Genomic DNA, 14,488 nt, shown 5'->3' on the forward strand with positions numbered 1-14,488 from the left:
TCTGTCACCGAATCAAGAAAAGGGGGGATCTCCATAGACACCATCGTACCAGCTAGAACCACGTACTCCAGCGTCTCAGGAAAAGCTGGGTGCTCGACGCCCGCCACGTCGATCTCCTGTCAAGTTCAAATGGTCATCAGCTTCTGTTATGTCACAGACGAGCGAATAAATGTTGCAAAGAAAATGAATACTTACCATGATCGGCTAGTAAGCTAGCCGTCTATGCACAAACTCCGAGTACTCCTGGTCCGGAAGCAATAGGGTGTCACCACTTGACGCAGCCAAGTCAGCCGCCCTCTTTGCCTTAGAAGGCTTCCTGAACATCGTTTGTGGAGGATTGATAGGAACAGTGAAGGTATCATGGAGCCACTGGCGAGTCAAGCGCTCACCTAGGTACCAAACAGGCCCCATGGGAGCCTACTCGAGCTTCTAGTCCTAAGTATGTCAGCTACAAAGGCTTGTGCTCCCATGTAAGCCTCACATGGTCTCGGTGTCCACTAAAGCAGAGTCAGAAAGGCAGGGTCGGAATCAAGAGCGAATTAATAATATAATAAACAAGAAAATAAAAGGAGATCTACTTACGCTATCAAGCTTCAGAACATTCACACTCCTCCTACAGGTGTCGTAAGAAGACTGTTGACTCTTCTGTCGATAAACGATCCAGTCTCTCACCATGGGTTATTCCCTGGCCACGTCTGCCTCTCTCGCAGGAGCGAAGCCGGCAAAGTAAGAGTAAATATAAGCCGATCTTTCGTTCTTATTATACGAACTTTCGTTATTCGGTTAAGTAATCATTTATTTGCTAAAATGAATATTCATTCATTTGTTAAGACGATCTTTCGTTCTTATTATTTTCTTTATTTGTGTAAAGAGTGGAATTTTTTATATTCATATGATCTTTCATTTTGCTACGGTTCATTTTCGAGTCCTTATTCATATAAGGAAAAGAATGTTGCGAGCCATAGTCACTCATTTCAAGTTTCAAGCTACCTAATTTCATTTCAAGATTTCAAGTTCTACTTCGAGTTGTGATTAAAATCAGGCAAATGAAGTAAGAAAGGACAAGTCATACCTCGAAGCTAAGTCCTGGACAACCAGTAGCAGGTGAGGTCCCTCTTTCGATCAGCTCGGGATGAACCATGGCTCTCCTTTACCGTGTGAGAACTTCAAATCTAAGAGTGACCTAGTCCAAATGCTCGAGTACACCCAAGTCAGCACAAAAAGGTATATGCTTCGTCGACAGCCTCTCCCCCTTGTCGCTGAAGTAGATCGAATATAAGAACAACTAGAGCCAAAGTCAAGCTCCCTGCTTAGGCGTACACGAAGGAGGAGGTACCTCTCTACCCCTTGCATCTATCTGCACCCTCGGAAGAGTCTTACCATCAAAGTACTCTTTGATGTAAGAACTCAAAACTAAGCCAGGAACCCTAGTCGCGGCCTTAGCTAGTTTCCAGACTATCAACCTTCTAGCCTCAGTCGAATCTGCTCTCATAGCCAACTCTGGCCACACCATCGGCTCCTCTCCATAAGGCAAGCTCGATATCATGCCAAAATCCTTCAAAGTAACCCCGATTACACCTAACGGCATGTGAAAAGTTGTGGTCGTATCCCAGAAGCGATCCAAGAAAGCACGTATCATGCACATATTGGCCCGGATATTCTTCCTCTTGATCTCGTGCCAACTCCTCACTAAGGCTCCGAAGGCACCTCGGTCAACGATTGCCTTCTCCTCCTCCGACAATTTCTCAAAGGCCTCCATCATGGTCTTGTACTCAAAGAAAGACCTCATGTTGTTGGCTTCCTGCAAATTTCTAGGCTTTCGTCAGCTTACTTCATTTCAAAGTAAAGTGAAGAAGAAAAGAGAGAGAAATTTCAAGTTCAAGTTCAAAGTAAATCGAGTTTTTTACCATGCTCCTTGTCGTATGGTAAGACAAGTGACTCTATGCAGCGCAAATGAGATAATGGTCATCCCATTTTTCGGCCCACTCTAGAGCTCGGGCTAGCTGATGCCCCCCTCTCCTCACGTTTGCCCTCCTGGGCACCTCCTCTTCTTCTCCCGCCACTCTATCCTCCGAGATACCCAGGTGTAGCACAAGAGCCACGCTAGGGTCGAAGTCTACCTCCATAAATTTGTCTCGTCCAGAAGTCGATGACATATTCTCTGCAAAACAGTCCAAAACGAGGTGTCAACAGGTTTTATCTCGAGTAATTTCCAGCCATTTTCAAGCCTATTTCCTAACAGGTCAACCTATATGTTCAAGTCATGTTCTTACGTGTCTATGGTCAAGCCTAGTATTGACAATGAGTTGATATTTCGATAACATTTCATCGTATTGTCATGTCCTCTGCCAAAAAGTGTCCCGGTGAAACAGTTGCAAACTGAAATTCCAGCATGATAGCAAGTTTACCCATATACCAAGGGTTCCAAAACATCAAGTTTCATTGATTTCCGACTCGTTTCGAGTCATTTTCGAGCCTATGGGGCATTTAGCATGAAACCGTCTCATTTTTAGCCTAGAATTGTCTAGGTTGATGAAAGTTTGAGATAGCCATATGGTTGTGTTCCTAGCATGGTAAATTATACATTGCCAATGACAATTTAAGAACACAAATTCATTTGGAACAAATGCCCCAAATTTTCGACTAAATTTGGCATTGAACCCTCATTTTCTACCCCTAAACCAAGCTACAAACATAAACAAAATCGAAAACAAGATGCATAACTGGATTAGTCATGATTTATGGCGGGTCTTGATCAGATTTGGTGAAGACTGATGAGGGTTTTCGCGTTTTTTGTGCTTGGAAGTCGAAAAATGTGTTTAAATGAAAAATAGGGAACTCGCGCTGAAGTTCCTATTTCACTGGACCCGGACAAGCCCAAGAGTAAACGCATCAAATGTTGCAACCCTTCCTGAGGCTCTTGCCTACTGTGCCTCTTCTCCAGAATGGTTCACAGCAGCGCTTGTTTTATTCGCCTTTTCCTATTATTACAAGGTCATTACGAGTTCGTTATTCGCGGGGCCGGGCCTCATATTTGCTATGTTTAGGATATTTCTTCCCAAATTTTGATATATTTCTCCGGACATTTCTACGGGAGTCTTCTCCCATCAAGTTATTTTGTTTCCCCTACGACAGTCAAGTTTATTCTCCTCCCTAACGGATTATTGAAAGTTTATTGTTCCCCGGCGAGAGTTCGTTGTCGCCTACAACCAACTTTCTTTTGCAGAATTTGCTCGATCCTCATGCACGCATATTCAACCTCAAGTTTTCCGTAAGAGTTCGCTTGAGACTAACGCAAGCAGATTATTTCCAAGTTTACTCTAGAGTTCGCTTGGATCCTCACGCAAACCTATTATTTCCCTGGCGGTTCCCAGAAGAGTCGTGTCTTTGCTTCTTTCAGCAGAGAATCCTGCTGCCTATCAAGCCCCCTCAATGTTATTGTTATTGTTGCATTTCCCCACGGATTTCGAGGCACTCGATCCTCCACTTTCTAGTTCGCCTTAAAGAGGTCTCAGGTATGATTCTTCTTTTGGCTGGCTAGCTTCCTCACGTAGTCTAGTGGTATTTAAAAGACCCTCCCCGGAAGTTGACAGACTCAAAAATGTTCCCGGCGACAGGTTCTTGGTTCAGACCCCTTGAGCCGCCTCGCGTCGCCATAGTCTTTAGGTTGTAATCTTAGATTGAGCTGAGGGCTATACTTTGACTTTCGCCTTGTCCAAGCCTTAGTCAAATTGTGAGCTCTGTAGATACCTTATTTCTGCACCTCCCGCCAAAACAGCCAGTGATGATTAGGCCGCATGTTTAACATACGGAGCGATTTATGACATTTCGTAAGTTTGTCCACAAGTGGTAGCCCAAATAGTCGTGACAACCCCTTGGTCGTCATATGCATGCCGATACGGTCTTTTTTACATTAGTTAGAGTACATTTCAAAACCGGGTAAAAAACCGTCTCCATTTTCTAAAACCGCCTTAGGTCCAAGTCGGAATACTCCGGAAATTCTTTCTAAATATTATTTTTTGTATTTTAATTCCTGAAATATCTTGCCTTGCGGAGTAGGAAAGTTCATATCTTCCCTATTTCCTATTTCAAACAGCGAAAATCTTTCTTGCTGTGGAGGAAAAGCCTCAGGACAGAACGTAGTAGGTGATGCGCCTCTTGGAAAGGTCGCAGTATCTGCTGCACCTCTTCCTGGGCTGGTTTTTTGTCAGAATCTAGAATATTTCCGGATTCATTATCCTTTCCTAAATTTATACCTCGTGATTAGTATAAATAGAGGCCTCCGCCTCACATATTCTTCACGCTAGTGTCCGCCCCTTCTCTTCTACCTTTGCATTCTAAGTCCTGTGCTATTGCTATTGACGCATACGTGCTTGATCACTCGACCATGTAAGCCCAAATCCTTTTGGGTACCAGCCTCGTTGCATGACCGACCAATTTGACTAACTCCACCTCAATTAATCTAATCATCTAATCAATAGTTTCTAAATTCCTTTTTATAATGGCACCTTTATTGCATTAAATCGAGTCGAGAACCACTAAACGACAAATTAGTTAAGTTTATATTATAAATATGCTCAAACCATCTTCAAAAATCATCTTTTAAACCTTTTTGACGAAACAGGAGATAAACAATGTCGAGAAGGAACGCAATAGAAGTTGTGCCTTCTGGAAAGGTCGCAACATCTGTTGCGCCTCTTCCAGAGGCTGCTTAGCCGTTGTTGCTCTCCTTCTTCTACCCCGTGTTCCCTTGTTTGCTCTGCCTGCCTCTTTTCTTTATTTTCCTTTCTTATTTACTTCAAGCTTTATGATTTTCCAGTTTCCTAACCTATTTTCATTACCCTTTTCTACTTAAATCCCCTATAATCAATATTTGCGGGTATTCGTCATTAATTTAAACCGAATTTTAGAGGTTCGATTTCTTCATATTAATTCGCTCGAGTTAGTCTTTTATACATAATTTTGTGTTGTTTTCCAGATTAATTCTTTGATTTTAACCTCTAGTTTTATTCGATTTATAGTCCAAGTTTCGTGTTTTGTAAACCTGACTTTTGTAAATGGTCGTAATTTGTAGAAATCTACTATATAATTTGTTTTAATTTGTGTAAATCTGAATTATTTGGTTTCTTAGTACATCTTAACATGCCTAAATTACTTACTTTGAGTCATCTATATCAGTAATCCATCTAAACTAACCAACGAACATTAACAAACCAATGGGTTTGACTTTTACAGTCAAAAACCCAGCTCAAGAATAGATGCATAGACTGATGCGCCTTTTTCAGACACAGCAGATGCTGCGTCTGTTCTGGATTGGTTTATGCCTCTAATCTCTTTCTCGCCTTGACGTAATATGTATTATTTACCCTTAAATCAACTATTATCCTTCTTATCACCATATTTCGACATATTTCAAATCTCAAATCTCAATTCTTTTTCAATATTTCTATTTCTTCTAACTTTTTTAATTCCTTCTTTTTAATTTATTTAATCCCTTTCTTTTCTTTCTAAATCCCTTTGTGCATGTTTATAACATAAATTCAATGTTTCATTGTAATTGTTTATTATTTCACTTGTATGACTTACTTGCTTGCATTCTTCACATGTAAATGAATATAAATTCTTACTTCGACCACTAATTGTAAAATGTATGTTATACCGACTTAGTCTATGTTCATATGCTAGGTTTAATCTAATGGAAGTTGCATTGCATGCATATAATCAACAACATATCGAGTATAAATGACTTCCCTGATCATTAGTAGAGGCCGCTATCGAGGCGGGCGGTATTAGGTGTTCGATTAAAGAGCTTCTTAATACTTACCCTCACCCCTTACTCAAGATCTCTGTGGACATCCGTGTTCATTGGTATCGCGAGAGTCATTGATGTGACCATAATTAGAGAATATTTAGTCCCCAAATTAGCTGTGTTCCTGTAGATACCCAGTATCTGCTGAGACTCCAACAAACACCCGATGATTATCGGATTACAACATGTTTTGGGATCACAGCGTTTGATCGGCAGTTTGTGTACAACTTTACGTCGGAAAACTTAAAACGATTTCGAAAATAAAACATTTCAAAACATTTCAAAAATACCTGGAGTGTTTAATGCACGACGACGGGGTCGCAATGACACTAACTAGAGTCAAAACTAACACCGGACCAAAAACCGACTCAAAAATTCAAATCCCGACTCCAACAACGAGTCAAACCGAGTCAACCACAAAAATAAAATATCTCAAAGCCTTTTATGCTAAGTTTTCCCGGATTCATGTTGGTCAAGTACCAAACATGTGACTACAAAACCTAGGATAGAACAAATCATGATTGCGTTTGTTGTGATAGTGACAACACAACTCGAAGTGCCGCGACGTGGCTCGCGCATCTTTGAGCAGCCCAGGTGGCCACGTCGCTCAAAACTCACACAACCACTCATTCTCCTATAAATACCCCTCAAATTCCACCCATTTGAGAGTTACGCGAGTGTCTGCCCCCTCTTTTCTCCCTTAAAATTCTCGACTCGACTTCTAAAGTCACAATCCGACGCGTGTTTACAACCTACCGATCGTAAACACGAGCCTTACACATTGTTTGGTACCGTCATCTTGCATTAAACCACTTGACCTACCACTTCAACCACTACACCGTCACTAAACTTTTAAAACACTCTTTACATACCAAAACGGTTTTAAACCGAGTTTTTTCCGATCAAACAAGTTGTTACACTTACGTCGGTCACTCGCCATAACCAAACATGTAAGTATGAGGGTGTAAAAATCTTCTTTTATTATGTTTTCATTTGTTTCATGACTTTAACATGCTAAAACATGCATAACATGAACCAAAACATGGGATAAACGAGCCAAAACCGATTTTTGGTCTGAGGCAGAAGCCCCTTAGGTCGCCAAATGGCTCGCGCCTAAATGGGGTGCTCAGACCAGAGATCAACCGTGTTTGTTCTCGTCATTTCCCTCAACCCATTTTTCATATTTGTAATCGGTTTTTACCATTTCAAGTATTTTCGAAACCTTTTAGTTTCATTTCACATGTTTTAACCATAAAGCATTTTTCACCCTTGGTTCTTCATACCATGACGGTTAAATCCGTGTTTCGGTGATAATGTTTGGTTAATGACATTTAAAAGGTATTTTAAAGCCTTTTATTTCATTTCTTTACATTTTCAAGCAAATCATCCTTGGTTCTACATACCATGCCGGATTTTAACCCGGGTACGATGACGAGTATCGACTAATTACATTCAAAATGGACTTAAAACAACTAGTCCACAATCATTTTCAAAACTATTCATGTCAAGTTTGTCAAATCGAACCCGACACCGAATATTATCAAACAATGATGATTATTCGAGTCTAGTTCTTCAAATCGACAAATGCGGTCTAAACGACCCTTTCAAAACCAAACCGGGTTCAAATACCCATTTTTAACACGTTTTATAACGTTTTCTTAAAAGTCAGAACACGGCATACAACCGTTGGCTAACCCGCGCCTCAAGCAGGCCTTTTCTTCCTCATTTTCAAAACCAGAGGAGGCCCCTTACACCGTCGGGCGGCTCGCGTCTCTTATAGCCATCTGGTACAGGGCTTGTTCCCTTCCAGCATTAGTCTAGGACGATCCCGACTCTGGTTAACCCGGATATAGGATGGATTAGATGACTATTCGATTATTCAAAACCATATTTGCAAAATGCCTTGCCAAGACAAATGGATCATGTTATGCACCCTAAACCTAATACGGTAAATGGATGTTTAATTTCCGTCTTGCATGCAAATCAATCATTAATCAACCTCGACATCTTATACTTGATACGTGGATAAAACCAACCAACTTAGAAAGCTCTCACATGTTAGGTTTAAATTATTGGATGCGCATTCATGCATTTAAACCGTTTTATCAACTTTTGCATTCAACCAACCAAGATCGATCAGTAGAGGCCGCTAAACGCGGGCGGGATTGGGTGTCTGATTAAAGGGCTTCCCAATACGTACCTTCACCTCTTACTCAGAAACTTTAGATAGTGGACGACCTTATCCAGGGCGTACGAGAGTCATTCTAGAGATAGGATGCTAAAGAGGGACGATTTCCTTATCTTTAGTACCTATGTCAAACGCTGCTTTGTGCTTCGATTTGATCGAGGTATAAAGTGGAATTCGAACGGGTTCCAGGCATCCCACAAATGCTTGGTGGCGACTCTGAACATCTCTAATCGTTTCGAGACCCTTACCGAGACGAAACCGACCGATCTAAAATGATCCGGTCGAAGGCATTTTTACGCCGCCGAGCGTGGCTTTCAAAAGACCGCTATACGTTCACAGATTGGCTAGGCGTGTAGGTGGGCCATGTCCACAGATTGGCGAATCCGCTGGGGAAAACTAGGACACTTATGTCTTTGTGATCCCTAGATGGTGAGACTCGAACGAGGTTTTGGTTGGAATGCATTAATTGATATTACGGTCACGGTCGGGTTCCTTGTCCGGGCCCACAACCTAACCCTTTTCGACCAATTGGCTCGTCCCGTCGGCGTGAGTTTTCTCATCCCCGCATTTCGAATCCCGATTGAGTAAAGCATACCATTGACGTTACACATTTCTGTTTCGTCAAAGAGCTTTCATCACTTTCGAGCACGAGGCTAGGGCACCCTCCTTACACATTTTTTTTGGATTGGTATCCCTCTCGCACATTGGGGTTTGATTGCTTGGTGTGTAACCCACCCTTCTAAGCCAAAACCCGTGTCAACATGATGCATAATATAATGAACTGTGAGTGCTTATGTGCTATTTGGTCATAAGTCCTTCCGTGTCATTTTCAAAACTTTCAAAAACACCTTTTTGGCGCCTTTATAATGGCCATTTCAAAACTCGGTCTTTCGCCGACCGATGCACGCCTTTCTAGTCCGTCGTAATGACGATTTTCAAAACCGGTTTTGTATAACCATTTCAACACGCCCTCCTAGGCCGTCGTAATGATGATTTTCAAACCCGGTTTTGTATAACCATTTCAACACGCCTTTCTAGGCTGTCGTATAGACGATTTTCAAACCCGGTTTTGTATAACCCTTTCAACACGCCTTCTTAGGCCGTTGTAATGACGATTTTCAAACCCGGTTTTGTATAACCATTTCAACACGCCTTTCTAGGCTGTCGTAATGACATTTTCAAACCCGGTTTTGTATAACCATTTCAACACGCCTTTCTAGGCCGTCGTAATGACGATTTTCAAACCCGATTTTGTATAACCATTTCAACACGCCTTTCTAGGCCGTCGTAATAACGATTTTCAAACCTGGTTTTGTATAACCATTTCAACACGCCATTCTACGCCGTTATAATCATCGCGTCTAGACACGGATTTTAACCCGTTTCGCACCGACAATGGCTTTCTTTCAAAACCCGAGAAAAGCACACACCCTTTTCTCAAGACACTTTCGGGATCCCGAGGACCATGCACCGTCCCCGAGACCTCTTCAAACATTTCAAACCCGATTTTCAAAACATACAATTTTGAATTTCAAAACCGTCTTGGGAAACAATGCACTGTCTTCCGAGCCTACTCAAACTCAAACCGTCTTTTGCAAATAAACTTAAGACAAACCCTTTTCAAGTGATCGACTTGCGGAGATCTCTATCTTCGGAAGCCGCCCATTAAAGCGACAAATGAATCTTTTTGGAAATTTCTATTTTCGAAAACTTCAGTCCACCATTCCAATTCCGCCTCGTGTCTATCGAGTCAAAGCAAACGTACTTATGGGTCTTTACTTATGAGTCGTCTCACCACGAGACCCGTCCAATGGCGTCGCGCCGTCATGATTGGACTCGTGTCAAAGGTTCGGTCGAACACCGTCACGTCATAAATCGAGTCAACACCGAGGGACCACACACGGTCACCCCGTCTTATTGAGTCGATCTTTGTCTCGTCCTCTGTGTTGTCTGCGTTCAGTCTTGGAACCGTGTCGGATTGAGTTGTAATGTGAGCCGTTTTTCTGCCTCTGAGCCATGGCCCCGTCTTCAACTTCGTCTGTCAACCACAACAACAATGATAACAACAGAGGTGTCACAACTGATCAGCTAGCCAGCCTGCTTACCGCTCTTAAGGTCACCCTGGATCGCGTCGAGATCCGTATCGACGCCCTGGAGAACAAGGAAATTGGGGAACATAATACCCCACCTCTGACAGAAACTGAGAAGAGGCTGAAACTCTTGGAAGAACAGCTCCTAGCCCGGGGTAACAATATCAATCTTGAGAACAACCGAAGGTTCGAACCTGTTGGGGACCAGTTACCTGACAACTTCACCCTGACTGATGTGCCTAAGTTCAAGGGAGTGGAGGACCCACTCAACCACATCCGTGATTTCAAAGACTACATGGCCATTAAAGGGGTCAAACACGAGCTCTTTACCCGGATCTTCCCATCCTCTCTGGAGCCGATTCCTCGCCAATGGTACTACTCCTTGGACCCGAAAAACCTTACTACTTGGGATGAGATCGCAGTTGAGTTTGCCAAACAGTATTCCGACAACGTCGAAATCCAGGCCAATACCCGTACTCTCGAGGTGTTAACCCAAAACGACAAGGAAGGATTCACTGAGTTCCTAACCCGTTGGAGGAGGGTGAGTACTCAGTTGGTCAGTAAGCCGAGTGAATCAACTCTGGTGGAAAAATTTATCAACAACCTCCGCTCGGTTTATGCCAACCTGCTAAGGTATCAAAATATCATAACTTTTCAAAATCTGCAGATTTTGGGGACGCGTATTGAGGACGACCTCCGAAAGGGTGTCTTAGGAAAGACCACTGGCAGGGGTTATCAAGGATCCACCTCAACCGGATCTCGCCCTTACGGTCAAACAAACAAGTATGATGAGGTCAACCTCGTCGAACCATCTCGCCAAGAAAACCGAACGCCCCGCAGAGTGTTCACCAACATAGGGTCGACTTATGCAAGTGCCCTAAAAAGGCTCATGGACCATGGGAAGCTACAACCGATCGGACCCACCCCGGATCCGACCGATGCCAAGAAGTCCCGATTTTAGAACCCCAATGCCTACTGCCAGCATCATCGAGGGAAAGGGCATGATACCGAAAATTGCTTCAAACTCAAGCACCTCATTCAGGACATGATTGAGAAAGGAGATTTGCCCAAACCCCCACCAACTAAGCCGAACAACAAGACGAATCCTCTGGGAATTCACGCCATCTCTGACGATGAGCCGACCCTAGACTGCTCTCATCTCATCTTGCCGATTGACGACGAGGTGAATGTTCGGAAAAGGACCCTTCGACGGAGTGTTCGTGTTTAGTCTTTGCCACCATGCTCACTAGTTTCAACAAGTTTAGGAGGCCATTGCCAGCCTTTCTGAGAGAATCACCCGACTCGACGACGCCTACCATCGGCTCGTCTTCAACCCCCCGGCACCACGCCCGAGGGAGAGTTCCCCAAACATTCAAAACTACCCACCCCAGGATGGATTGCTCCCGCGACCATTCTGGCATAGACCTCACGAAAATAACTACCCTCAAAATAACTACCCCCATAAAAATCGCCCTCACAAAAATGTCCCCCACAAGAACTACCCACCGAGGAATACCCCTCCAAGGTATCCTCGAGACCCTGAAATTAATGACATATGGCGGGATGATGTTGAGGATGTCTATATCCTCCCGGGGAAGGAAAAGCGGACGAAGGAAATCGGACATCTCACCCGGTCCGGACGTCCCTATCGTAGTCCGAGCAACTCAGCGGTCGTTCCAACAACGAATGACCAAATCGTCCCACAGGTGGACACTCAACCAAAGGCTCCCGAGAACTCAATCCCGAAATGACTCCGAAAGCAAAAGTCGAAATCTCAATTTGGCAAGCGATCGCAACGTCTTTTGAGCATCGCCAGGCCTTGCTGCAGGCCTTGGGAAAGTTAACCGTGCCCTCCACCTCTTCCCCAGAAGAAATAGTGGCACACATGACGAGAGACGCCCCTGATCTGAGCAACCCGATCGTCTTCTCCGACGAGGATATTCCCCTGTTCGGAGCCAATCATAACCTGGCCCTGTACATCACCGTACAATGCCTCCAAAAGAATATACCAATGGTCCTTGTGGATGACGGTTCCGCCGTGAATGTCATTCTTCTTAAAACTGCCCACAGGCTGGGTATCAAGGAATCTGATTTAATCCCAACGAATCAAGGAGTACGCGCCTACGACGGCACTCGTCGCAAGGTCGCTGGGCTAGTCACTTTGACCGTCGCAACCGGTCCACTAGAAAGATAAACCATTTTTCAAGTGGTCGACATCGACGCATCCTTCAATATGCTCCTGGGACGTCCCTGGATTCACGCCGTTAAAGCGGTCACATCAACGCTCCACCAAAAGATCAGGGTCCCCTTCAACGGGAAATCCGTGTTTCGGTGATAATGTTTGGTTAATGACATTTAAAAGGTATTTTAAAGCCTTTTATTTCATTTCTTTACATTTTCAAGCAAATCATCCTTGGTTCTACATACCATGCCGGATTTTAACCCGGGTACGATGACGAGTATCGACTAATTACATTCAAAATGGACTTAAAACAACTAGTCCACAATCATTTTCAAAACTATTCATGTCAAGTTTGTCAAATCGAACCCGACACCGAATATTATCAAACAATGATGATTATTCGAGTCTAGTTCTTCAAATCGACAAATGCGGTCTAAACGACCCTTTCAAAACCAAACCGGGTTCAAATACCCATTTTTAACACGTTTTATAACGTTTTCTTAAAAGTCAGAACACGGCATACAACCGTTGGCTAACCCGCGCCTCAAGCAGGCCTTTTCTTCCTCATTTTCAAAACCAGAGGGAGGCCCCTTACACCGTCGGCTGGCTCGCGTCTCTTATAGCCATCTGGTACAGGGCTTGTTCCCTTCCAGCATTAGTCTAGGACGATCCCGACTCTGGTTAACCCGGATATAGGATGGATTAGATGACTATTCGATTATTCAAAACCATATTTGCAAAATGCCTTGCCAAGACAAATGGATCATGTTATGCACCCTAAACCTAATACGGTAAATGGATGTTTAATTTCCGTCTTGCATGCAAATCAATCATTAATCAACCTCGACATCTTATACTTGATACGTGGATAAAACCAACCAACTTAGAAAGCTCTCACATGTTAGGTTTAAATTATTGGATGCGCATTCATGCATTTAAACCGTTTTATCAACTTTTGCATTCAACCAACCAAGATCGATCAGTAGAGGCCGCTAAACGCGGGCGGGATTGGGTGTCTGATTAAAGGGCTTCCCAATACGTACCTTCACCTCTTACTCAGAAACTTTAGATAGTGGACGACCTTATCCAGGGCGTACGAGAGTCATTCTAGAGATAGGATGCTAAAGAGGGACGATTTCCTTATCTTTAGTACCTATGTCAAACGCTGCTTTGTGCTTCGATTTGATCGAGGTATAAAGTGGAATTCGAACGGGTTCCAGGCATCCCACAAATGCTTGGTGGCGACTCTGAACATCTCTAATCGTTTCGAGACCCTTACCGAGACGAAACCGACCGATCTAAAATGATCCGGTCGAAGGCATTTTTACGCCGCCGAGCGTGGCTTTCAAAAGACCGCTATACGTTCACAGATTGGCTAGGCGTGTAGGTGGGCCATGTCCACAGATTGGCGAATCACTGGGAAAACTAGGACACTTATGTCTTTGTGATCCCTAGATGGTGAGACTCGAACGAGGTTTTGGTTGGAATGCATTAATTGATATTACGGTCACGGTCGGGTTCCTTGTCCGGGCCCACAACCTAACCCTTTTCGACCAATTGGCTCGTCCCGTCGGCGTGAGTTTTCTCATCCCCGCATTTCGAATCCCGATTGAGTAAAGCATACCATTGACGTTACACATTTCTGTTTCGTCAAAGAGCTTTCATCACTTTCGAGCACGAGGCTAGGGCACCCTCCTTACACATTTTTTTTGGATTGGTATCCCTCTCGCACATTGGGGTTTGATTGCTTGGTGTGTAACCCACCCTTCTAAGCCAAAACCCGTGTCAACATGATGCATAATATAATGAACTGTGAGTGCTTATGTGCTATTTGGTCATAAGTCCTTCCGTGTCATTTTCAAAACTTTCAAAAACACCTTTTTGGCGCCTTTATAATGGCCATTTCAAAACTCGGTCTTTCGCCGACCGATGCACGCCTTTCTAGTCCGTCGTAATGACGATTTTCAAAACCGGTTTTGTATAACCATTTCAACACGCCCTCCTAGGCCGTCGTAATGATGATTTTCAAACCCGGTTTTGTATAACCATTTCAACACGCCTTTCTAGGCTGTCGTATAGACGATTTTCAAACCCGGTTTTGTATAACCCTTTCAACACGCCTTCTTAGGCCGTTGTAATGACGATTTTCAAACCCGGTTTTGTATAACCATTTCAACACGCCTTTCTAGGCTGTCGTAATGACATTTTCAAACCCGGTT

General features: G+C 43.5%; 1 protein-coding gene across 1 annotated transcript in view; it reads right to left on the minus strand.

The window, feature by feature from the left end:
* Positions 1-1,297: 1,297 nt before the first annotated feature.
* LOC141628139 (uncharacterized) overlaps positions 1,298-14,488 on the minus strand; it is a 63,212-nt gene continuing 50,021 nt past the window's right edge. The window contains exons 8-9 of the mRNA XM_074441316.1: positions 2,025-2,161; positions 1,298-1,801 (exon numbers count right to left, since the gene is read on the minus strand). Of these exons, the coding sequence (XP_074297417.1) occupies positions 1,298-1,801; positions 2,025-2,161 (641 nt within the window). The remainder of the gene's footprint in view (positions 1,802-2,024; positions 2,162-14,488) is intronic.

The sequence above is a fragment of the Silene latifolia genome, chromosome Y, assembly GCF_048544455.1.
Source record: "Silene latifolia isolate original U9 population chromosome Y, ASM4854445v1, whole genome shotgun sequence".
NCBI lineage: Eukaryota > Viridiplantae > Streptophyta > Magnoliopsida > Caryophyllales > Caryophyllaceae > Silene > Silene latifolia.